The 24,798-nt window shown below is 30.6% G+C and overlaps 1 protein-coding gene across 2 annotated transcripts; it reads left to right on the plus strand.

The window, feature by feature from the left end:
- The first annotated feature begins 19,688 nt into the window (after positions 1-19,688).
- On the plus strand, positions 19,689-24,688 carry LOC129310335 (deSI-like protein At4g17486). 2 transcript variants are annotated; one of them, XM_054952156.1, is made up of 6 exons: positions 19,689-19,893; positions 20,331-20,585; positions 22,576-22,863; positions 23,102-23,182; positions 24,137-24,186; positions 24,277-24,688. In XM_054952156.1, exons 2-6 carry the CDS (start codon positions 20,414-20,416, stop codon positions 24,349-24,351), a joined length of 666 nt encoding a protein of 221 aa, XP_054808131.1. In that variant the 5' UTR covers positions 19,689-19,893; positions 20,331-20,413; the 3' UTR covers positions 24,352-24,688. The 2 variants fall into 2 exon arrangements, with proteins under 2 accessions (XP_054808131.1, XP_054808130.1); XM_054952155.1 differs by lacking the exon at positions 24,137-24,186 and having other exon boundaries at positions 19,693-19,893.
- The last annotated feature ends 110 nt before the right edge of the window (positions 24,689-24,798 follow it).

A 24,798-nucleotide genomic window follows, 5' to 3' on the forward strand; every position in this document is an offset into this window, starting at 1 on the left:
CAATTGCTTCAATTAGGAGTTTTAAATCTTAATTTTATTGGTCTTCATGACTCGAGCTGAAAAGTACTGACGCAAAATACCATTAAGGGTTACCCAATATGCTGACTCTAATGATGAAGATGAGATGGAAAACAAGTAAAGATAAGAAGAATTTGTGAAAAAAATTTATATATTAAAAATGTTGAAGTGCACAAAATTTTAACTCGCACTAGCTAGGTCAAAAAAAAAAAAATTGCACTGGCTAAATCGTAATTCTGTTTTTTTCTCATTCAAAATGTCTCTATATAATCCAAAGAATTATTTATCATGATGATAACGTATTTTGTGTGCGCAATGTAACATCTCAATTTAAATTTTAATAGTTAATTTGGGTTAATAGAAATAAAAAAATAATATTTAGAGGTAAGAAAATTAGTAAGAGATGATTATTAAATCTAACTTAGGATATAATTCTAAAAAAATTAATTAAATAAAAAAAATTTAAAAAAAAATAATTAAAAAAATATATTATTAAATTATTATTATAATAAAAAAAAAGGAAAAGGTTTGCAAAAAAAAAGAAAGAAAACGTGCTACCGCCTCAATAGTAACAATAGTAAAGAAAAATAATAAAAAAAAAAGAAGAAGAAAGAAGAGAGAGAAAAGAATAAAAAAATGTGTGGGACCCACTGAATTTTTATAAAACTCACCCGTTTCCTTTCATTTCTGCAATTCTTTTCCTGCGCGCGAGCTGAGGCGGAGAGAAGCGAGTCGCCGGTGCAAAATATCTAAATTTTTAAGGTAAGAGTTTTTAATAGGATATTTAGGGTGTGATTTTAAGCTTTTTAAGACTAAGTAAGTGTTCTAAAATTTTTTCTTAGTCATCCTTCTTCTTTGATTTCTAATTTTGTAGTGGTAGAAAATTTAAGATCTGGAAGAGGGATGAATTTATGTTGAATAAATATGATTTTTGAGGTTGTTAGTAGTATAATAAATATTCTAGAGTATAAATTTATTGGTGATCTTTGAATTTGTGGCTTATGGATCAAATTTTTAAACTAGATCTGAAAATATATGTTGATTTATTGAGGTTTAGATGATTATTTGGGACGAGAAATGAATTATTATGGTTATAGGATTATGATTCTAAACTAGAGACTCAATTTTTAATTTTTGGGTATTTTAGGTACGAATTTATGAAATAAAAAGAAAATTTTGATAATAGAAATTAGTTTAAAAGTTGATTTTTAGATTATTAATGTTTATTGATAATTAAAAGAGGAGTTAAAAATTTTACTTAATAGTATTAACTATAGATTTGTATTAAGATTGAAATTAGGAATATATTTTTAATTCCATTATTAGAATTATTTTATTAGTTTCAAAAATTGAAACTAATATTTATAAATAATATGTTATTTTGTAGATTGTATTACTGGTGAAGATTGTGGTGAGAGAGAAATTTTAAGGAATAATTTATTGAAAAAGCCACAAGGTAACCATGCTTTTAATTTGTGATTAGTGTTACTTCATGTTAATTGGATGATTATTGAGAAAATTATGAATTTTTATAATATTGTATAATTGTGCAATATTATTATGAATTTGTTTAATTATTGTGGGAGGTGTTGGGAGACTTGCTATTATTGTTGTATTTATGTGCCACGTGGTACGCCCCTATTGGAGCTTAATAGGTGGTTTGTAAGGGCTCGGGCTAATCTACCTTTAGTCGGGTAATTTAGCACCGAGTGAGGGCTACGGCTCGAGGTTAATGGAGGGATATAAGAATGGTTGTTTGTGTTTATTATAATATTTCTTATATTTGTTGGAATTATATTATTTTTAATTCTCACTTAATAAGCACACACTTAACTGTTTGTATACACTATCATAAATTGGCTTTGGTTACTGGGACTTTTGAGTCTCATTATGTGGTCAACAATTTTCAGGAGAAGAGCCACGAGTGACACGTGGAGGAGTCCCAGAGGCTTAGTGGTATAGATCCACTGTCTCTTTTGGGTATTTAATTTATGATTTATAATGTGTTATATTGCCAATATTAGGGCTTTTTGTTTATTGTCAATTATATGAATATATAAATGTAATCATGCCTTTCAAACTATTTCTATTTTTGGTACAATTTGGATGACTGTAATTTTAATATTTGTTTTACTTTGGATTGGTTAAAATGACATGATTATAAGACCAAATAACTGGCTTGTGTTGAAAATTGACTAAATTGCTTATTTTACTTGTTGGGAGTATAAGAATGGACAAATGTGATTTAGTTTACTTGTTGGGAGTATAAGGATGGACAAATGTGATTTAGTTTACTTGTTGGGAGTATAAGGATGGACAAATGTGATTTAGCCTAATGGCATGTGGGAGGTAAAAATTTATCTGAAATGTTATAGTGTGTGAGTTGAAGCCAATTATAAAATATTTTATATCGAAATTATTGATATAAAAATATGTTGGGTGGCTGTAACCCAACTATGGTTGAGTTAAATTATAAAAAAAAAAATTTGGTGTGTTACAAATAAAATATGATTTACCAAAACCTTTAAATAATTGAAATGTGAATTTCATTTTCAAAGCTAATAACCGTGATTATGAATGGATGACCGGCAATAAAATATAATTTCCATGAAAGCTTCACAATTTTTATTTTATGGTCATAGCTTAGTTTGAACGTAATGCAAAGAGACAGGTTCTGTGTGGGTTAAGTTAAAAATTTAGGTTTGTCTGATAAATGAGATGAAAATAAAATAAAAACTAATGGATACCTATAAAAACACAACATTTAGTAGATACTTCCTCCATTCCTCTATAAAAGAGAGAAAAAATGTATCACATAGTTTAAAAAAATTAATTAATTATAATAATTATATCTAAAAATAAAATATGTGGACTAAAATATCCTGTGTTAATTGATATAAGCATATATTAATTATTTTTTATTAATATAAATTACGAGGAATAATTTAAAAAACGTGTAATAAATGCTTATTGAAATGGATGATTTTGCTTATAAAAAAATATAAGTTAAAAGTAATAGTTTTTTTGATAATAAAAAATGAAGGGAGTATTTATAAAGAAAGATTGAGATTGAATAAGCTTTTTTTTCATTGTTCATAAATATCTTTTTATTAGAGATAATTTTATTCAAGACATGATGGGGGTACAAAATGTGGGCATTCTTCCAGTGAAAAGTTGAACCTTGATTTGGTACATTGTGTTGTTAGTGGCTTCTTTTGCTAGAATTAACTCTGATTCATAAACTGAATAGCTTTTCAAGTAAGAAAAATGATAAATATTTCTCAACAAAATAGACAAATGATAAAATGATAACATAAAATGGACAAATTACTCTAAATTCATTAAGGACTTATCTATTTTTTTTTGTAAAATCACATTTTTAACACTAATAGAATAATATAAGACATATGTAGTTATTAAAATTTAAACTAAAGTTGCCAATAAAAAAGTTGAAATTATTAATATAGGAAGCGTATTTGTTAGTTTAATAATGTAACAGTAAGTTCACTTCGTAAACAATTTTAGTTTAGTTATATATAATAACTACTATACTTCCTATATTAATAATTATGGTTCAGATTTTAACTGCTACGCTTTCTATAATCATGTAGAGTTAGAAAAGTGACTTGGGAAAAAAAAATTATGTTTTTTTAAATCTTTAAGGACTTTAAAATAAATAAACAATAAAAACATAACTTTAAATCCTACGCTTTACTTGCATTTTTCTATACATTCTTATACATTTTTTAATATTTTAAATTTCTTTATTTTTATTTTTTATTATTTTAAGTCCCTCTAAAATTTTTACACTTTATTTATAGAGGGATATAAAATAATAAAAAATAAAAATATAAGAATTTAAAATATTAAAATAATATAATAATAAGTAAGAATTTAAATTTATATTTTTTCATAAATAATTATCCCGTTGCATTCTTTTATCGTTTTGTCTATTTATTTCCAATCGATTTATATGTCATCCTCCTTCTGATAGTCCTTTTTTCTTTTTTTCCCCATCAGAGGCATTTTCACGGTACAGTCGCTTTCATTCGCAGTGACAGTGAACTGTGAAGTAATGGTGAAGTTGAATCTTCATTCTTCTGAGAAAAAAATAAATGAAGAAAAATTAAAAAAGGGGGTTTTTTTTGGGGGGGGGGGGTTGTGAGAGCGAGAGACAAGAGGGAAGTAAAGTTGAATGAAGTTGGTCAGAGAGAGAAATGTAGAAATGTCAAAAAGCGAGCACGTGGCTTTGAAATATTGACTTTTCTTAATTTGCAAGTTGCAGCGCTGTTCCTATCAATCATTCCGTCACGTAACGTATATATTTATTTATCCAAATTTAATATGACTACAAGATTGTATTTGTATCGCCCTTCCTCTTCGTCAAAAGGCATGTTTGCTTGCTCACTTTGATCACTCAATCCAATCTTCTTTGCATATTCATTTGCTAACTAATGACGCTTCCTTCGTTGCTAATCCATATTAATTAGCTTAAGCCATTTGCAATTATTGCCGCATCTTCTTCTTGATTCATGGTATGATTATAGATGGCTTGTCTGCTAAAAAATGTGGTCCACAATTCCCGGCACCCCCAACGCTACAACATAATTAATGTTAACTACTTCCCATTAGTTTTAATGAAATAGTTAAGAATATCTTGTAATACTCCTTTAGTTTAAATATATAAAGCTTTTTTAAGAATTTGATATTAAAAAATATAAAATATTTTTAGTCTTTTGAAATGTAATAATTTTTTCAGATGTTCCTATTAAATATTCTCTTCATTTTAAATTATAAGACATTTTAAATAAGATCTCACATACTAATAAATTTTATTAAATACACTTAACAACCTTATCTTTTTAAAATAAAAATAAAAATTTTAAAAAATATCCATTATTTAATATATTAAAAAAATAAATAAAATTAATTATAGCGAGATAAAAGATAATATTGAAATTGTTATATTAATAAAATCTTAATCTATCCAAAGTATTTTATATTTTAAAATAAATTTTTTTTAAAAGTGCTTTATAATTTAAGACTGAAGGAGTGCATCACTTTATACTTTTTTAGGGTGTAATTTGAGATAAATTTATAAATATGAAAAGATAAGGTTAATATAAAAAATTAGAGTAATTATTTCTTTTCTTATTTTGTTCTTGGTTTGCGTAATGTAATTTAAATTTAGTTATTAATTATAAAGAATGAAAAATTTAAAAATTTTCATACTTAATTTTAAATAATATGAAGGATATAATTATCATTTTTAATAAACGTATGTTTTCAGAGTGAAATATCCAAATGAATATCTCTAAAATTACTGTACACTTTAGAGGGAGCAGTATCCCTATCACTGTATCACATCCACACATGTTAATCACATCCGTATTTATTGATCTGTTATCTGTATCACCAGAAATTACAGGTCAAAGTAATTTGAATTTGAATTTGAAGGAGAGAAATAAAATTCAGAGGGTGAGAAGTCAAAGTCATAGTTTGCTGCGCTGGCCTTTCACGTGCTTGATTATCCAGTAAACCGACACGAACACAATACAGCGAAGACGTTTTCAGAAGCTAAAGCCCGCACTAATGTTGCTGCCCCCATGTTGCGTTGACTTCCCCCCTCCATATTCAATTATTAGAGGGAGAATTGTATTCAGATTCTATTCAAAACAATTAATTATTCTGAATTTATTTAAAATTAAATTTAGGAGAATGACAGCAGGACAGCTCAATTGTTAATAAATTTGAGAGCAATTAATTAAGTTAAGTATGACCTTGAATGATTCTTCCATTATCAGACATGCATGGGTCTCTTATAAATTATGCTAGAAATAAGCTACATGCATGATTAATAAATAGTAAAATAAAATGTATGCACAAAATCTATAGGAAAATATATTATTTAAGTCCCACATACCAACAAAACAAAGCTATTTCTTCAAACTTGTAGAGACAGGACAGCTATTTTTTATGCCAAGCATGATCAAACAAAGTTATGATATTTTTATACGACAATAATGTGTTGGTGACTCCGAAAAATAAAATATTTTAATTTTTTTATATGACAATAATGCGGGTTCCATTTCTTTACTGGTATAGAAAGCATGCACTTGTGATTATGGAGGAGACTCAGCACCACAGGATTTTGATAATAAAAAAAAAAATCTAAGGAAATTTAATAATTTAATCTTGAGCTATAATAAAATTCACATACTTGGTATATTTTAATTGATAAATATGAAGAGAAAAGATATACAAAATGCATTATTTCATGAAAATAAGTGAATGAAGCAACAATATTAAAAGACATTCTAAAAAAAATGAAGCCATTATTTCCTAGCAACCAAAAAAAAAAAAATACAGAAAACATTTTCGTCTAAAAGCTTTCCCCTATTTAACGCCTAGTTCGGTTTAAATTAAATTATTTGAAGTGCAATATAGCTACAAATCAAAATTGGGTTATATTATACCGAAAATAAAAAAATTAATATTTGTTTCCACACTGGAAATATTACTGATGCACATGGAGACCAATGTGACAGACAATGTTCATTCTCTTGATTATAAAATCTAGCATTATAAACCTAATTAGCATTATTCACAAGTCGTACATAAAATTTAAATCATTCCTCACTCATTATCATCAGCTAAACCAGAAACTTTACACTTGAAATCCGTTTGATTCTCCATGGCCATGTTTTGTTTGAATTTGTGGAAATCCTTTTCTTGTTTGAAAATGTTGGCATAAACAAGTGAGTCTTGAGCCTGGCATGTCATGCTTTGGGCCTAAGACTGTGTTTATCAGAAGCCCAGATTAGGCCCAATAGTTTAGAACTCGAAGTATTAGCCTTCACCGTATCGAGGAGTTCTTGAGCTGACTTGCGTTTTCTGAGAAAGAAATATCATTGTTCATTTTATATTATATATTAATATATTAATGGGCCTATATACTCATTTTAATTTTGGACCAAAGAGAAGAAACATATTTGGTGACAACTTGAACTCTCTTTATACTACAAGCGGAGTGATTTTTACAATCTAGAGCCAAGAGGGGGGGGGGGGTTTCCATAGATTATATGGAGTTCTATATATAATTAGGAAAAATTATGTATAGATCTTAATAAAAAGGAGAATTACTTTAAGATCCCCATTCAAGATAATTAATTATTCTCAAGTTTGAAGATCAGTTGTCAATGAATTTGAGGGTAATTAATTATCTTGAATGGTTTGTGTATAATTATCCCTAAATTAAAAAACTTATTTATAAGTAATAGCTTGTTTGGATTTTAGTTAGGTATAATTACTTAATATAATTTTATAATTATAATTGATTATATTATAATACAATTTATTTGGATATTGAAATTAATTTTAGCTGTACAAATTATCATAAATTAAAATAAATTATTGATAAAGTTGTATTTAATATTATTAAATTTTTAAAATTTATTTAAGAAGTAAAAATATATTATTAACAATAAAATTAAATATATAAACAACTTCCTAAAACTTATTTTAAAATGTAATTCTGATTCAATAATTAATTATTAACTTCTTTAACTATTTGGATACTTTTTTTCAAATCGATTATAATGTCATTCCAGCCAAGCTGCAAGTCTTGAGAGTTAAATAAAAATCTCACTAAAGTTGGTTGTAAGTTAGGGTTGTTATGAAAATGCTAAAATGTCTTGTTGACTAAGTTTGACTAACTTTGATCGATTGATGACCTATTTGTAATTCTGTTAACTCGATCAAAATTGAATAGACAAAAAGAAAATGAACTACATTTTATTATGATTATGATATGATAGAAAATTACGAAGAAAAAAATCCTTTACTTGAAGGATTATATAACTAACCGCAAAAATATTTTAAAGTGAAACATAAAAGGTGAGTATTTATGTTAACCTTTCTCTTTATGTATGATTAAACATTCATATTTCTAAACAAATCAATACCCTTTATATAGATTTAGAATCACTGATCAACTGGATGATTAGAACTAATCATCTCGACTAATCCAACAAGTTTTTCCAATAAATTAGGAAAATTTAGGATTTATAAATAGTATTACATCAAAAAATTTATTTTGATATTGATGATGTTAATTAAGTATATAACAAAATTTGGGTGGTGAGTAATTGCATTCACAACCTAAAAGTTTCTTTCGCGTGTTTTTCATTAGGAAACACACATGCACCTCTTGGCTTTATTGATGTTATTGCTGAAGAGATAGCTTGCCATATGTCACACTTATCAATATTAATATAAAATATAAAGTTTACAGCATGTAACACACCAATTTTTTTTTAAAATAATTTAACTCAATCATAGTTGGATTACAAACCACCCAACATATTTTTTTATATCAATAATTTCAATATAAAATATTTTATAATTGGCTTAAACTTGCACAATACAACATTTCAGATAAATTTTTACCTCCCACATGCCATTAGGCTAAATCACATTTGTCCATCCTTATACTCCAAACAAGTAAACTAAATCACATTTGTCCATCCTTATACTTCCAACAAGTAAAATAAATAATTTAGTCAATTTTCAAAACAAGCCAGTTATTTGGCCTCATAATCATGCCATTTTAACAAATTCAAAGTAAACCAAATATTAAAATTATAGTCATCCAAAGTGTACCAAAAATATAAATAGTTTGAAAGGCATAATTACATTTATATATTCATATAATTGTCAATAAACAAAAAGCCCTAATATTGGTAATATAAAACATTATAAATCATAAATTAAATACCCAAAAGAGACAGTGGATCTATGCCACTAAGCCTCTGAGACTCCTCCACATGTCACTCGTGGCTCTTCTTCTAAAAATTGTTAACCACATAATGAGACTCAAAAGTCCCAGTAACCAATGCCAATTTATGATAGTGTGTACAAACAGTTAAGTGTGTACTTACTAAGTGAGAACCAAAAATAATATAATTTCAACAAAATATAAGAAATATTACAATACACACAAACAAACCATCCTTATATCTCTCTATTAACCTCGAGCCGTAGCCCTCACTCGGTGTTAAATTACCCGGCCGAAGGTAGACTAGCCCGAGCCCTTACAAGCCACCTATTGAGCTTCAATAGGGGCGTACCACGTGTCACATAAATACAATAATAATAGCAAGTCTTCCAACACCTCCCACAATAATCAAACAAATTCATAATAATATTGCACAATTATACAATATTACAAAATTCATAATTTTCTCAATAAGCACCCAATTAACATGAAGTAACACTAATCACAAATTAAAAGCATGGTTACCTCGTGGCTTTTTCAATAAATTATTCCTTATAATTTCTCTCCCACCACAATCTTCACCAATGATACAATCTACAAATAACATATTATTTATAAATATTAGTTTCAATTTTTGAAACTAATAAAATAATTCTAATAATAGAATTAAAAATATAACATAATTTCTAATTTTAAATCTTAATACAAATCTAGAGTTAATACTATTAAGTAAAATTTTTAACTCCTCTTTTACTTATCAATAAACATTAATAATCTAAAAATCAACTTTTAAACTAATTTCTATTATCAAAATTTTATTTTTATTTCATAAATTTGCATCTAAAATACCCAAAATTAAAAATTGAGTCTCTAGCTTAGAATCATAATCCTATAGCCATAATAATTCATTTCTCATCCCAAATAATCATCTAAACCTTAATAAATCAACATATATTTTCAGATCTAGTTTAGAATTTGATCCATAAGCCACAAATTCAAAGATCATTAACAAATTTATACTCTAGAACATTTATTATACTACTAACAACCTCATAAACCACATTTATTCAACATAAATTCATCCCTCTTCAAGATCCTAAATTTTCTACCACCACAAAATCAAAAACCAAAGAGGAAGGATGACTAAAATTTTTTTTTAGAACACTTACTTAGTCTTGAAAAGCTTAAAATCACACTCTAAATATTCTATTAAAAACTCTTACCTTAAAAACTCAGATCTCCTGCACCAGCGACTCACGCTCACTCTGCCTCAGCTCGCGCATAAAGGAAAGAATGAAGAAACGAAGGAAACAGGTGAGTTTTTATAAAAATTCAGTGGGTCTCACATTTTTTTAATTATTTCTTCTTTCCTCTCTCTTCTTTCTTTCTTTCTTTTTTATTATTATTATTATATATTATATATATATATGTAATGATGGCACGCGGAAACGCCGAAAGCATCCATTCCTTCTCTTCTTCTTCTTCTTCTTCTTTTTACCTTATCCCTTTTTTTATTATAATAGTAATAATTTAATAATATTTTTTTAATTTTTTTAATTTTTTTAATTTTAATTTAGAATGATATCCTAAGTTAGATTTAATAATCATTTTCTACTAATTTGCTTACCTTTAAATATTTTTCAAAATTTCTATTAACCCAAATTAACTATTAAAATTTAAATTGGGATGTTACAATTTTCCCTTCCTTTTGAAAAAATTTTATCCTCAAAATTTGAAGTTAGTAACTATTAACTACTTAATCAAAAAGACAAGGATAATCACGTCACATACTGTCCTTGGTCTCCCACGTAGCATCACCTAGAGTTGTGCCCTTCCAGATTACTTTAACCAATCTAATGGTCTTGTTTCATAATTACTTGTCCTTATAATCCACAATCTCTTTCGGTTCAGCTTTGAATGTAAAATTCTCCCTGAGTTCAATCTCCTCGGGTTCAATTATATGGGAAGGATCTGGTTGATACTTCTTCAGTTGTGATACATGGAATACATTGTGTATACCAGCAATTTGGGGTGGTAATGCTACTTGGTACGCTACTGGTCCAACTCATTTTAAGATCTCAAAAGGCCCCATAAACCTTGGTGTCAACTTCCTAGCTTTAATAGCTCTTCCAACACCAGTTACTAGAGAGATTTTCAAAAATACATGGTTACCTACTTCAAACTCAAGCAGTCTTCTCCTCTTATTCGCATAACTCTTTTGTCTACTCTGAGTTGTGAGTAATTTTTGCTTGATTAAAGTAATCTTTTGGGTAGTCTCATCAACAATGTCTGGCCCCAAAATAGTTCTCTCACTTAATTCTATCCAACACAGTGGCGATCTACATTTTCTTCCATACAATGCCTCATAAGGTGCCATCTAAATGCTAGAATGAAAACTATTATTGTAGGCAAATTCAGCTAATGGCAAGTGACTATCCCAATTACCTCTAAGCTCAATGGCACAAGCCCTCAACATATCTTCAAGAGTCTGTATGGTTCATTCTGTCTGCCCATCGATCTGGGGGTGGTAAGCGGTGCTAAAACTCAGATGAGTACCCATGGCTTCTTGTAATGACTTTCAAAAGTTTGATGTGAACCTCGGATCACGATTAGATACGATATTTGTCGACACTCCATGTAATCTCACCACTTCTCTTATGTAGATTTCAGTTAATTTTTCAAGAGAATACGTGATATTGGTAGCAAGAAAATGAGCTGATTTGGTGAGTCGATCTACGATTACCCATATAGTATCATGACCAGAAGATATTCTAGGTAAACCTGTAATGAAGTCCATAGAAATGCTGTCCCATTTTCACTCTGGAATATCACGAGACTGTAGCGTTCCGGCTGGTTTTTGACGCTCAATTTTGACTTTTTGGCAAGTCAAATAACGAGTTACATGTTCAGTTACATCTCTCTTCATCCTTGGCCACCACCAACCATGTCTTAAGTCATGATACATCTTAGTTGCTCCTGGGTGAATGGTATATCTACTCTGATGAGCCTCCTCAAGTAGGATATTTTTCAATCAAGCATCATTAGGCACACATACTCTACCTTTATATCTTACGACATCATCATTGGTCACATCAAAATGTTCAGCCTTTCCAGCCCCAATCTCTACCCTAATCTTATTTAAATGATCGTCCTTCTGTTGCGCAATTCTGATTTCTTCCCAAAAATTATTCTCAAATTCAGTAATGTGTAGAGCAGCTAAACGATTTTCGACTACTTCTACATTTACTACATGAAAACTACTCCATAATTCATGTTCTCTAACCATTATGTGAGCAGTATGTACAAGCTTCCTGCTCAGAGCATCGGTGATTACATTAGCTTTCCCTGGATGATACTTCAACTCAAAATCATAATCCTTCAAAAACTCAATCCATCTGCGCTGTCTCATGTTGAGTTCCTTTTGATCAAACAAATATTTTAAACTTTTATGATCACTGAAGACTTCAAAAGAAGAACCATAAAGATAGTGCCTCCAAATCTTCAAGGCAAATACCACAGCAGCAAGCTCCAAGTCATGAGTAGGGTAATTTTCCTCATGAGGCCTCAACTGTCGAGAGGCATAAACCACTACTCGATCCTCCTGCATTAATACACAACCTAAACCTTTCTTTGAAGCATCAGTATATAAGGTATAAGGAGCAGTTGGAACAGGTAAGGTGAGCACCGGTGTGGTGGTCAACCTCTTTTTTAGCTCTTGAAAAGCAACTTCACACTCGTTCGTCCAAATAAATAGAGCATCTTTCCTGGTTAACTTAGTCAAGGGCATTGTAATTTGTGAAAAACCCTTAATGAAACGACGATAGTGGCCTGCAAGACCTAAGAAACTCCTAATTTCTGTCACACTTCGAGGTTGTTCCCATTTCATCACTGCATCTATCTTACTGGGGTCCGCCGCTACCCCTTCTTCTGAAACAACATGGCCAAAGAACTTAACTTCTTTAAGCTAAAATCACATTTGCTCAGCTTGGCATAGAGTTTGTGCTCTCTTAATATCTCCAAAACAATTTTAAAATGTCTAGCATAGTCTACCTCATCCCGAGAATAAATAAGTATGTCATCAATAAACACTACAATAAATTTATCGAGATAAGGCCTGAAGATTCGATTCATATAATCCATGAAGACAGCTGGGGCATTTGTTAACCCAAACGGCATCACCAGAAATTTGTAGTACTCATATCTAGTCCTAAAAGCAATTTTAGGGATATCTTCTACTTTAACCCTCAATTGATGATATCTTGATTTTAGATCAATCTTAGAAAACACCGCTGAATTGACTAATTGGTCTAACAAATCATCAATTCAAGGTAAGGGGTATTTATTCTTGATGGTTACCTTATTCAATTGTCTATAATCAATACACAATCTAAGGCTTCCATCTTTCTTTTTCATAAACAGTACCGGTGACCCCCATGGCGATACACTAGGTCTGATAAACCCCTTCTCTAACAACTCTTCAATTTGTCTCTTCAACTCAGCTAACTCTGACGGAGACATCCTATAGGGTGCCTTAGAAGTAGGCCCCGTACCAGGTAGGAGCTCAATCGAGAACTCAACCTCTCGTTCTGGAGGCAAACCGATCACTTCAGTAGGAAAGACATTAGGGAATTCTCTCACTACTATAATATGATCTACACCTTCTTCAATCTCTGCCTTGATTGAGAAGAAAACCATAAAAGCTTGACAGCCCTTTTTTATACATTATTCTACTTGAGTGGCAGACAACAACATAGGACTTTGGGACTCTACAGGGATTACAGTAAGAGCTGAGAGTGACACACTCTTTTTCTAACAATTAAGTACAGCTCCATTTGCAGACAACTAATCCATCCCCACAATAACATCAATCCCAGACAAAGACAAACAAATGAGGTCTATGGTAGTCTTTCGACCCTCATACTCAACCTCTACATTTAGACATGCCTTAGCAGTCTTTACAGTCAAACCAGCAGGAGTAGAAATCTTCACATCAAAAGGTAAGGTACACACAGGCAATTTACATCTTTTTATACATTCATCAGACACAAAAGAATGTGTAGCACCCGAATCAAACAAAGCACAAACATCATTATCAAGGATTCGAATTATACCTCGGATAGCATTAGGGTTGTTAGCAGCCTCCGGCCTAGAGAGGGCATACACTCGTGCTGGCACTGTGGGTCGCTGATCATTACCCCTATTCTGATTTTGATAGCAGAATCGAGCAATATAACTAGGCTTCTAGCAGATGTAACAAACCCAACAATCACCAGAATGAAACTTCCCACACTTACTGCATGCTTGATTACTAGCAGTACCGGAAGTAGGAGTAGAGGTTGCTGGGCTCCTGTAAGACCCCTGACTCCCACTCTAATTCCCTCTGTAGCTTTGGCCCTTATGGTAGTAGCCCTTCTTCTTCTGATTTCTAAAGCCTCTAAAGACTTGACTGCTCCTCTTCTTTACTCCACCAATGGGTCTGGTGTGGATAGGGGGCTTCCCATGAGGTTCTTTCCTCCTCTCTCTATCAGCTTTTAATCTAGCCTCTCTCTTCCTTCGAGAGACTATTTGAAGCTTATTGCACATCTCACTGAATGTCTTGATCTCAAAAGGGGCTAACTGTTCCCTTAGATCAGGCCTCGCCTTCTCTAGTAATCGTTCAGTCATCCACTCCATGTCTTCATGTTTCTGGAGGTAAGTGGAGTATTTAGATAATTTTGAGAATTGTTCAATAAATTCATCCTTATCTAGATCACCCTGGCGGAATGCATGAAACTCAGCCTCCTTTTCTGCTCTCAGTGCAATAGGAAAATAATTCTCGAACAATATGGCTTTAAAATCTTCCCAAGTAAGAGAGGAATCATCCTTCGGTCCTGATATTTCCCACCACTTCTTAGCACTCTTCTATAGTAGGAATATTGCCAACTGCACCTTCTAATTAGAAGTGCACACAACCATACGAAAAATACTCTCCAATTGATCTATCCATTCTTCAACCACTGTTGGCTTAAGATTTCCATCGAAAGTAGGAGGATTAAACTTACGAAAAGTGCTCCAGATCTTTGTGATCGTGGATGTCTGTTGCTCAGAGTGGAGACTCACATTCTTTGAACTAGTCTCATGGTGAGAATAGGAAGGTGAGCCTTCATCAGCAGATTGGCTCACATTGTATATCTTGGTACGACTTCCTTCTTGTTAGCCATTTCCCTCTCGGTTGGCATTTTCCTTATATTGTCTTAAAGCGGCCAACTCTTCTTCCTCTCCGGTTGTGGCAGTAAAGGTATGTCATTTCCTATTAGCTCTATAGAATCACCGACAATTTCACCACCTCTCCTAGTTTTGGACACCATCTCTCCCCTCCTAAAGGATGGAAGTCACATAATTAAGTCAACATAATCTCAAGACAAGAAAAATAATGGAGAAGCATTATGATTTAATAATGTATATTGCCAATAAACTATGTTAATGTATAACAACTTCATAATTTATAAGAATCTGAAACATGTAGCTCTGATACCAAGATTTGTAACAAACCAAATTTTTTTAAAATAATTTAACTCAACTATAGTTGGGTTACAGCCACCCAACACATTTTTTTATATCAATAATTTCAATATAAAATATTTTATAATTGGCTTAAACTTGCACAATACAACATTTCAGATAAATTTTTACCTCCCACATGCCATTAGGCTAAATCACATTTGTCTATCCTTATACTCCCAACAAGTAAAATAAATAATTTAGTCAATTTTCAAAACAAGCCAGTTATTTGGCCTCATAATCATGCCATTTTAACAAATCCAAAGTAAACCAAATATTAAAATTATAGTCATCCAAAGTGTACCAAAAATATAAATAGTTTGAAAGGCATAATTACATTTATATATTCATATAATTGTCAATAAACAAAAAGCCCTAATATTGGCAATATAAAACATTATAAATCATAAATTAAATACCCAAAAGAGACAGTGGATCTATGCCACTAAGCCTCTGAGACTCCTCCACATGTCACTCATGGCTCTTCTCCTGAAAATTGTTAACCACATGATGAGACTCAAAAGTCCCAGTAACCAATGCCAATTTATGATAGTGTGTACAAACAGTTAAGTGTGTGCTTACTAAGTGAAAACCAAAAATAATATAATTCCAACAAAATATAAGAAATATTACAATACACACAAACAAACCATCCTTATATCCCTCCATTAACCTCGAGCCGTAGCCCTCACTCGGTGTTAAATTACCCGGCCGAAGGTAGACTAGCCCGAGCCCTTACAAGCCACCTATTGAGCTCCAATAGGGGCGTACCACGTGGCACATAAATACAATAATAATAGCAAGTCTTCCAACACCTCCCACAATAATCAAACAAATTCATAATAATATTGCACAATTATACAATATTACAAAATTCATAATTTTCTCAATAATCATCCAATTAACATGAAGTAACACTAATCACAAATTAAAAGCATGGTTACCTCGTGGCTTTTTCAATAAATTATTCCTTATAATTTCTCTCCCACCACAATCTTCACCAATGATACAATCTACAAATAACATATTATTTATAAATATTAGTTTCAATTTTGAAACTAATAAAATAATTCTAATATAGAATTAAAAATATAACATAATTTCTAATTTTAAATCTTAATACAAATCTAGAGTTAATACTATTAAGTAAAATTTTAACTCCTCTTTTACTTATCAATAAACATTAATAATCTAAAAATCAACTTTTAAACTAATTTCTATTATCAAAATTTTCTTTTTATTTCATAAATTCGCACATAAAATACCTAAAAATTAAAATTGAGTCTTTAGCTTAGAATCATAATCCTATAGCCATAATAATTCATTTCTCATCCCAAATAATCATCTAAACCTTAATAAATCAACATATATTTTCAGATCTAGTTTAGAATTTGATCCATAAGCCACAAATTCAAAGATCATCAATAAATTTATACTCTAGAACATTTATTATACTACTAACAACCTCATAAACTATATTTATTCAACATAAATTCATCCCTCTTCCAGATCCTAAATTTTCTACCACCACAAAATCAAAAACCAAAGAGGAAGGATGACTAAAAATTTTTTTTAGAACACTTACTTAGTCTTGAAAAGCTTAAAATCACACTCTAAATATTCTATTAAAAACTCTTACCTTAAAAACTCAGATCTCCCGCACCAGCGACTCACGCTCACTCTGCCTCAGCTCGCGCATAAAGGAAAGAATGAAGAAACGAAGGAAACAGGTGAGTTTTTATAAAATTCAGTGGGTCTCACATTTTTTTAATTATTTCTTCTTTTCTCTCTCTTCTTTCTTTCTTTCTTTTTTATTATATATATTATATATATATATGTAATGATGGCACGTGGAAACGCCAAAAGCATCCATTCCTTTTCTTCTTCTTCTTCTTCTTGTTTTTTTTTTTGACCTTTTCCCTTTTTTTATTATAATAATAATAATTTAATAATAATTTTTTAATTTTTTTTAATTTTTTAGTTTAATTTAGAATGATATCCTAAGTTAGATTTAATAATCATTTTCTACTAATTTACTTACCTCTAAATATTTTTTAAAATTTTTATTAATTCAAATTAACTATTAAAATTTAAATTGAGATGTTATACAGCAAGTGGTAATATTTTTAAATTATAAATAATATAACTATCTAGCAGACTTATAAGATTCGAATCAGGGAAATTTTGGAAGTGGGTTTGCTTCTATTTCCTTCCACACACAAAACAGACTATGTGAGATGTTATGTATCCCCCTTTCAAAATCCAATCATTCCAATTATTTTCTAATGCGCATCTCATATGAAATACATATTTTGATTGCTTAAATTAAATTTAGACAGTTTATATTGTTTCATTGGTTTTTTTAAATATTTTTTTAATTTCAAAATATTTAATTTAGATGATTCATATAATATATGAAACCCTTAATTAGGCTCTTGTACATTTAAGAATGGGGACCAGGTTCATTATTATATTCTCAAACTCACAATACTTGTGCTGAGGTGGTCCTTAATTTAGGAAGTTGCCGTGTCTGTAACGTTATCAATATTTAAAGGACAACTCTCAATTTATAAATATAAAATATTTTTAATTAAATTTTACCTCTAATAAAATCATTACTTATTTTTAAATTAATAATATATTTTTATATTTATTTTTATTTAATAAAATATTTTATTATAAAATAAATATAAAGTAATTAATTTAGTATTTTTTTAAAAAAGCAATGATTACATTTTAAAATATTAAAAATATTTTATATTTTTAATATTTAATCTCTCAAAAACTATCTTATATTTTTAAATTGAAAACGCATTTTCTTCTTGATTCTTTTTATGTATTGTCTTATATTTCTTATTAATACATATTTCAATTATTTTTCAAAAAAAAAAGGCAATCAATATTTGGTAGATCTCCTAAATGTTCTCCTTTTACTGTCCAAGTATTGAAAAAGACATTTATAATTTTTTAAACACAAATGCTTAGTTTAAATAATTAACTATAATAATGCTCGATAATATTTCGAGCAAAGATACCGTTGAACTGTGTGTGTGTGTGTGTGTGTTTTTTTTTCTGTTTTAATAATAGCCAATTGAAGTGCCATAGGCTATCCAGATTCAAATCTACTTAAGCTTCAAATGATCATAAAACTTGAATTTAAGATCATGAAATTTTTTTGGCCAAACATAGTAACATATTTAATGGAAATAAAATCTCTTCTGCTTGAATAAAAGTTATTTATCATAGTACTCAAAAGTTTTTTTTTTCTGGAATTTAATGAATCCAAGTTGGTTCTTCTTACTTGGCTTTTCTCCCTTCCCAATCTTGCTATAGTACTATTCATCAAATTCAAAAGGAATACCCCTTCTGTTTAAAAATATTAAATATTTTTTGAAGAGTTGAATATTAAAAAATGCAAGGTATTTTTTGTCTTTCAAGGTGTAATCATTACCTTTTTTTTTTTTTCAAAAGTATCTCTACTGATAGTGATTTTATATTTATTATAGGGTACTTAATAAGGATAAATATAAAAAAATAAGATTAATTTAAAATTAAATAAGTACTTTATTAGAGGTGAGATTCAATTAAAAATGCTTTATATTTTTGAACGAAGGGAGTATAATAAAATCAATTGTGTAAAGCACTATATTCCTAATTTTCGTATTTTTTTGCTCTTACAGTTTTTTAAGATTAAACTATACCTATTACCTAATGACTCTTCTTATGATCTCTGATGTCAATAGAGGTTGTTTCATTTAAAAAAAAATATCAACATAAAAATTTTAAATATTAATATATTAGATTTAGTTTTTTAAACAACAATGATTAACATAAAAATTAATTAAAAATTAGGATTAAAAAAATACTTTACAAAATTATAGGATTAGAGGGAATTTTAACAAAACTTTTCTTATATAATACTCCCTCCATCTCAAATTATAAAATATTTTTTTAAAAAAATTTGTGTTTCAAAATATAAAATATTTTAAAAAAATTAAAATTTTATTAAATAGATTTATTTTAATATTATCCTCTCTCTCTTCATTTAATATTAATTAAGTGTAAATTTAAGGTTATTAAATAAAAAATATTTTAAAAATTTATATTTTAATTTAAAAAAATAAAATTATTAACTGTATTTTATAAAATTTATTAAAATATGAGATTTTATTTAAAAATATTTTATATTTGAGGGAGTAAAATTTTTGTTTTTTTAACAAATGGTATTATTATAAATTGTGCACCTCATTATTTTACGCGTGGCGGACCCATGTACTTCAAATTAAGTCTAAATTAAGTCAGTAAAGTGATCTTAGCTCCCATGAAAGTCTACAAAGTAATCACAGTTTATACAGATTAAAAAAAAAAAGGTAATCACGGAGCATGATGATAGAAGAAAAATGAAGTTCTTGTAATCTTGTGAATTGTGATGTGTTGGGAGGGGGGAAAAAAAAGAAATCTAATAATGGCTGCCTCCCCAAAATTTAGCTGCCTTGCTTGGAAATGGTGGTGAATGGTACAAAATCGACAATCCTTGTGATTTGGCTTCTGGCTTCTGGGTAAGGTCTAAGTCCTTCTGCATTTGCTTCGAAAGGCTGATTGCTCCAAATTCTTCTTCAATTTTGAAGTTCTATATTTCTTCCTAGCTTCCTACTCCTTTCCTCAATTCTTTTGCTTATGTTGATTGTGCACTGCCAGATCCTGCTCTGAATTTTGGGCTTCTTCTTCGATCTTGCTTGATATGCCCACTATTCTCGTTTTCAGGTTTCCATCAAAGAATTTTTGGAAAATTTTTTTTCTCAGCCTTCCATCCTGAACTGATCTTACTTCGTTTCCACTTCCTTTGCTTCAATTTCACAATTAAGCAGCTATTTCAGCCTTCTTTTTTTATTTTCATTTCTGTGGTACCAACCAAAGGAGAATTTAGATTTTGCTGTATGTTTGAAAATCGATGCTTCATAATGATATGCCTACTTCTGTAAAATGTTTTGCACAGGCTGGGCTTTTCCGTAGAGTATGGGCTTGTGATTCTGAGCATATAGTTGGAGAATTGTGAAGGAGGTGAAGAAATTTCTTACGATGCGGTTGTTCCCCTTGAGCTCGAGCTCCAACTCGAGTTTGAGGTCGGAGAGGGAGCGAAATAATGAGAAAAAGAGTCGTGCTATGGTTTATCTCAATATATATGATCTCACTCCTATAAACAATTATCTTTACTTGTTTGGACTTGGAATCTTTCATTCCGGTATAGAAGGTATGGCGTTTTCATGATTCTCTTGGTATGTGACATCTGCATACTTTCTTGTATGTAAAATTCAGTTCTTATTTTCTTTTTCGTCATAGCTATTATGTGCATTATCAGGCCATTATTGTACATCCGCAGCATTACTAAGATATAATGGTGTGATATTTGCATGTTAAAAAGAAAATAAAATGAAAATTATTTAGTACAGTAGAGCTGCTTACACTTGTGGTTTATCATATTATCTTATTACCGAATTTTGAGAGTAGTACACCATAATAGAGTTCCGGATGATGACACCCAGGGCCAGATGACAATTTGAGGTTTCTTACGCGAATCGCACAATGCAATTATGATTTTATATCAATTAACTCTCCAGTTATATTAGTTATTATTAGGTCCTATGGGATAACTCCTTTGAGTGTCTTTCTCGGTCTCTACATTTTTTCAGAGATTTAAAGACCATATGCTCCACTTTTCTTCATTTGCGCCTCTAGTGGCTTATTTTGCACATGTATAAGTCACCTTAATTGATATGCTATTTTTTCTTTGATGGATACCACTCCAACCTTTCTTCATATACAATCATTACTGAATTCTCAATATTCACTACTCTTTAGCATCACCATCTTATAACAGTTTGGTAAAACCTCCCTTTAAATTTAGTAGGTAATTTTTGGTCACAAATGAAGTGACTCTTGATGCCTATCACCCCACCTAGCTTATAGGTTGCTGGATGACATTGAAAATAAAGAGGGTTGGTGAAAATAAAAATGGTTGGTAATTTGGTATATGATCTTCCATTTTGATTTCCTAGCATGTTCTGATGTTCTACCATAGTCTTGAGAACTTTACCTTTCCATTTGCACTTTGCTACTCCTGTCACATTGTGTACGTTGTTTTAAATTTGTGTAAAGCCTCCTTTTAAAAATGGAATTTCATCACGAGTTACAGTAAGAGCGTACATGATATTTATGACTACTTGCTTTGCTGTTATCTTAGACATACTCATCTGGGATTTGATTGAACGTATCACTCCTTATGGTTACTTGGGAATTCAGGAGATAGCTTTCTATTGTTTTAAATTTGTGATTTTATATTTGAATGAACTTTGTTTCTTTTGAGTTTTGCCAATGGATCTAAGCTTTTGTTTGTAGAAATTGATATCCACTTTTTTTTTTTTAAAAAAAAGAATCTGATTTACATATACGAGTTGTCTGTTCAAGGAAGAAGTCATGGTGGCTCTGTTTTCCAATTAGCAATTGCATGACTGTGACTTCGCTCTGTTTGCTTTATTGAACTTTCTCCTGATCTTTTCAGTATCTTTATATTGCACTTGATGGTCTTCTAGGTAGAAAGAGATTTTGATGATATGATTGTTGATTTGCCGAATCTTGAGATTACTTACTTATATTCTTAATATTATTCAGTGATAACTTTGTGATTACTATAGTAACTTAGCAGTACATTAATGCAAGCATTCAAGTTAAATTGACTTCATGAACCTTAAAATTTTGATCTCTCCATCGGTTTTTTGTCAGAGTATTAGTCCGTAAATGAGAATCCCATCTACTCACATTGACTTCAAACTGTGTCAATGCAAGATTTGGACCAAAAGCCCAAATGATGCATAAAGCATTGTAGTAAACCTGGTGTCTATTCCAATATATCATCAGCAAGTGAAACTTAGATGACCATTTACAGTATAAGTAGTAAAGGGAACATTCCATTTTGGCCAGTATCTTACTCACCTCATCACTAAACATTTTGTTTCTATTCAAGTTTTCCTTTATATTTTAGTGTACCAATTTTGGAATATCCAAGTTACTATATCTAACAGCAGAGCGAATGATAGTGAGAAAAGCTATTTTAATAAAAGGAGTAGAACTATGTCCCTTGAACAAATTAGTGACAAGGAGCATAGATGCACTGGTTTTTTTTTTTTTTTTAACTTATAATTACCAATTTTAATAAACATATAGCTTGATGTTTTCATGGGCAGTGCATGGTATGGAGTATGGCTTTGGAGCACATGAGTATCCGTCAAGTGGAGTGTTTGAGGTTGAACCTAGAAGCTGCCCTGGCTTTATCTTTAGACGATCAGTTGTATTAGGCAGCACTGACCTGTCTGGCACAGAGTTTCGTTCCTTCATTGAGCGCCTTTCTTCTGATTATCATGGAGATACTTACCATCTGATTGCCAAGAATTGCAACCATTTTACTGATGAAGTCTGTCAACGGCTAACTGGAAAGCCTATCCCTGCATGGGTAAATCGAATGGCTCGAGTAGGTGAGGACTGTGCATGCTGACCTTTCATCTGTTTGGATGGATACTGCAACGTATTGTGCATTTGCAATAGGCATGCATGTGTTGCCTATCACTGCACCTTGGTTTACATTTCGAATCAGATTCTGCTCCTATCACCGCATACTTGCTCATGTTTGGCTGTGTCTTTGACTTTCTGTGAATCTGGTGATTTTAGATGCTACTGTTTTTGCATGTGATCATATGTAGTCTATACTTTCAGGTTCTTTCTGCAATTGTCTTTTGCCAGAAAGCCTTCAGGTTGCTGCAGTTAGACATCTTCCTGAACGCCTAACATATACTGGTAAGATATGCAGAGAACCTCGTCATGCAAATATTCTCCTGGATCTGGCTTTATTGACAGTCTGATAAAGAAAACATTATTATGGAATAGCAAATGGCTCGTGATATCTCTAGCACTTTTTCAATATTTTTGCACAACTTAATGAGGATTAATTAAAAAAATGTGAAATTATATGCACACTTGCGATGAAAATACAAAAAAACAAACAAAGTTGGAACAGGTCTTATTTCTTTCCCTGTGAATGATACAAGACACTCTGGTGCACATTTGACAAGTTAATAGTTGAACTAGATGTATATTGATTTTTGAAAAAATCTCAAGGTTTATTTTTGGTGCTCCTTGAAAAATAATTTTTTGTTTGTTTGTTAGTTGAGTCGGGAATATGCATTGAGTTATGTGGGTTGGCTTGAATAACTGATCATATGGGTCGGGTTGGGTTGGGAAAAAAATTAACCCAAATAAAAATGAATTTTTTTTGGCTCGGACCTTATGATTCAGGAACCATATGTGTTAGGGTTATCCCGTTTAACCCATATTATTTTTTAAAAATTTTAAAAAAGGAGAAAAATTGGGGGGATAAATCATATTGGGCATGACTTAGTCGGATCAATTCATATATTTTATACAAATATTATGGATTAATATTTCGGTGTATATTGAATGAATTATGAAGGAATATCAAATTGAAACTCATCATTTAGTTGTATTTTTTTAAAATTCATGAAAAAAAATAAATTGTAAAACAAATGGTTGACAGGTTAGCCCATTTAATTTGCTAACTCTTAAGGGTTGGGTTGAGTTGGGATTTTTCTAGTCCATATAAACATGGGCTGAACCCAACTCAACTCACGTTTCTTTCAACCCATATGGTTCGGGTTGACCCATATTTTTATTTCTATTTATTAGAACAGCTACTACTTACATTGGTCTCCTGAAATCAATTTGTTTTTGCAGAGTATTTATTTCTCCGAGGATGTACTTTATGCATTCATTCATGTAAAAATGTAAACGATTCAAACTGGTTATAATCGATTCAAACTGGTTTGTGTAATTGTTGGGCCTTAGAACAAGGGAATCTTGCCTTTATATTGCAGATGACGAAGGATCAGAATCTGGGTTGTCTGCATCAATGGAAAGTGAAGAGGAGGAGCCAAACCACCATCTGCTAACAGCATCTAATGGTGACGTGGCCTTTCTAAAGGAAAAACCGGTGCGGCTAGCTCGAGAGCTTCTGTGATTTCAGTAGCTTCTGTTGTGTGATGGTTATGATTATTCTTTGTTCGGTTTGTATCATGTTCATATATACAATCACAGCTTACCCAGTGTGACAAGTTTCTCAAACAACTCTATCTATCTGGAGAAGCAAAAGGCATATTTAACAGTACAGCAATGTGTGACGATAATGATAATCTGTTCAATTCATGTCTGGAAGGGCTTTTTGAATTCTTATGGATGTCATTAGACTCCAAGAAGAAAAATCGTTCGGGTATGCTATTTATCATGCAAGTGTGTTGTCCTTCTTTTGGGGTATACAAGTGCTAGACAGGCTACAACTTCACTTCCTGAATTCACAAAATGTAAAATCTGTTTCTCTTTGATGACACTGAGGTCGGTGG

This window comes from Prosopis cineraria, unplaced genomic scaffold (assembly GCF_029017545.1).
Source record: "Prosopis cineraria cultivar Desert tree isolate PC_DT_omini unplaced genomic scaffold, ASM2901754v1 PC5, whole genome shotgun sequence".
Taxonomy (NCBI): domain Eukaryota; kingdom Viridiplantae; phylum Streptophyta; class Magnoliopsida; order Fabales; family Fabaceae; genus Prosopis; species Prosopis cineraria.

What these genes read in the sequence shown, in the direction of transcription:
- LOC129310335 (XM_054952155.1), top strand. Translation starts at nt 20,414, where the DNA reads ATGCGGTTGTTCCCCTTGAGCTCGAGCTCCAACTCGAGTTTGAGGTCG. An exon ending in CTTTCATTCCGGTATAGAAG is followed by an intron (nt 20,586 to 22,575) that starts GTATGGCGTTTT and finishes TTTCATGGGCAG; the next exon opens with TGCATGGTATGGAGTATGGC. An exon ending in AAATCGAATGGCTCGAGTAG is followed by an intron (nt 22,864 to 23,101) that starts GTGAGGACTGTG and finishes CTATACTTTCAG; the next exon opens with GTTCTTTCTGCAATTGTCTT.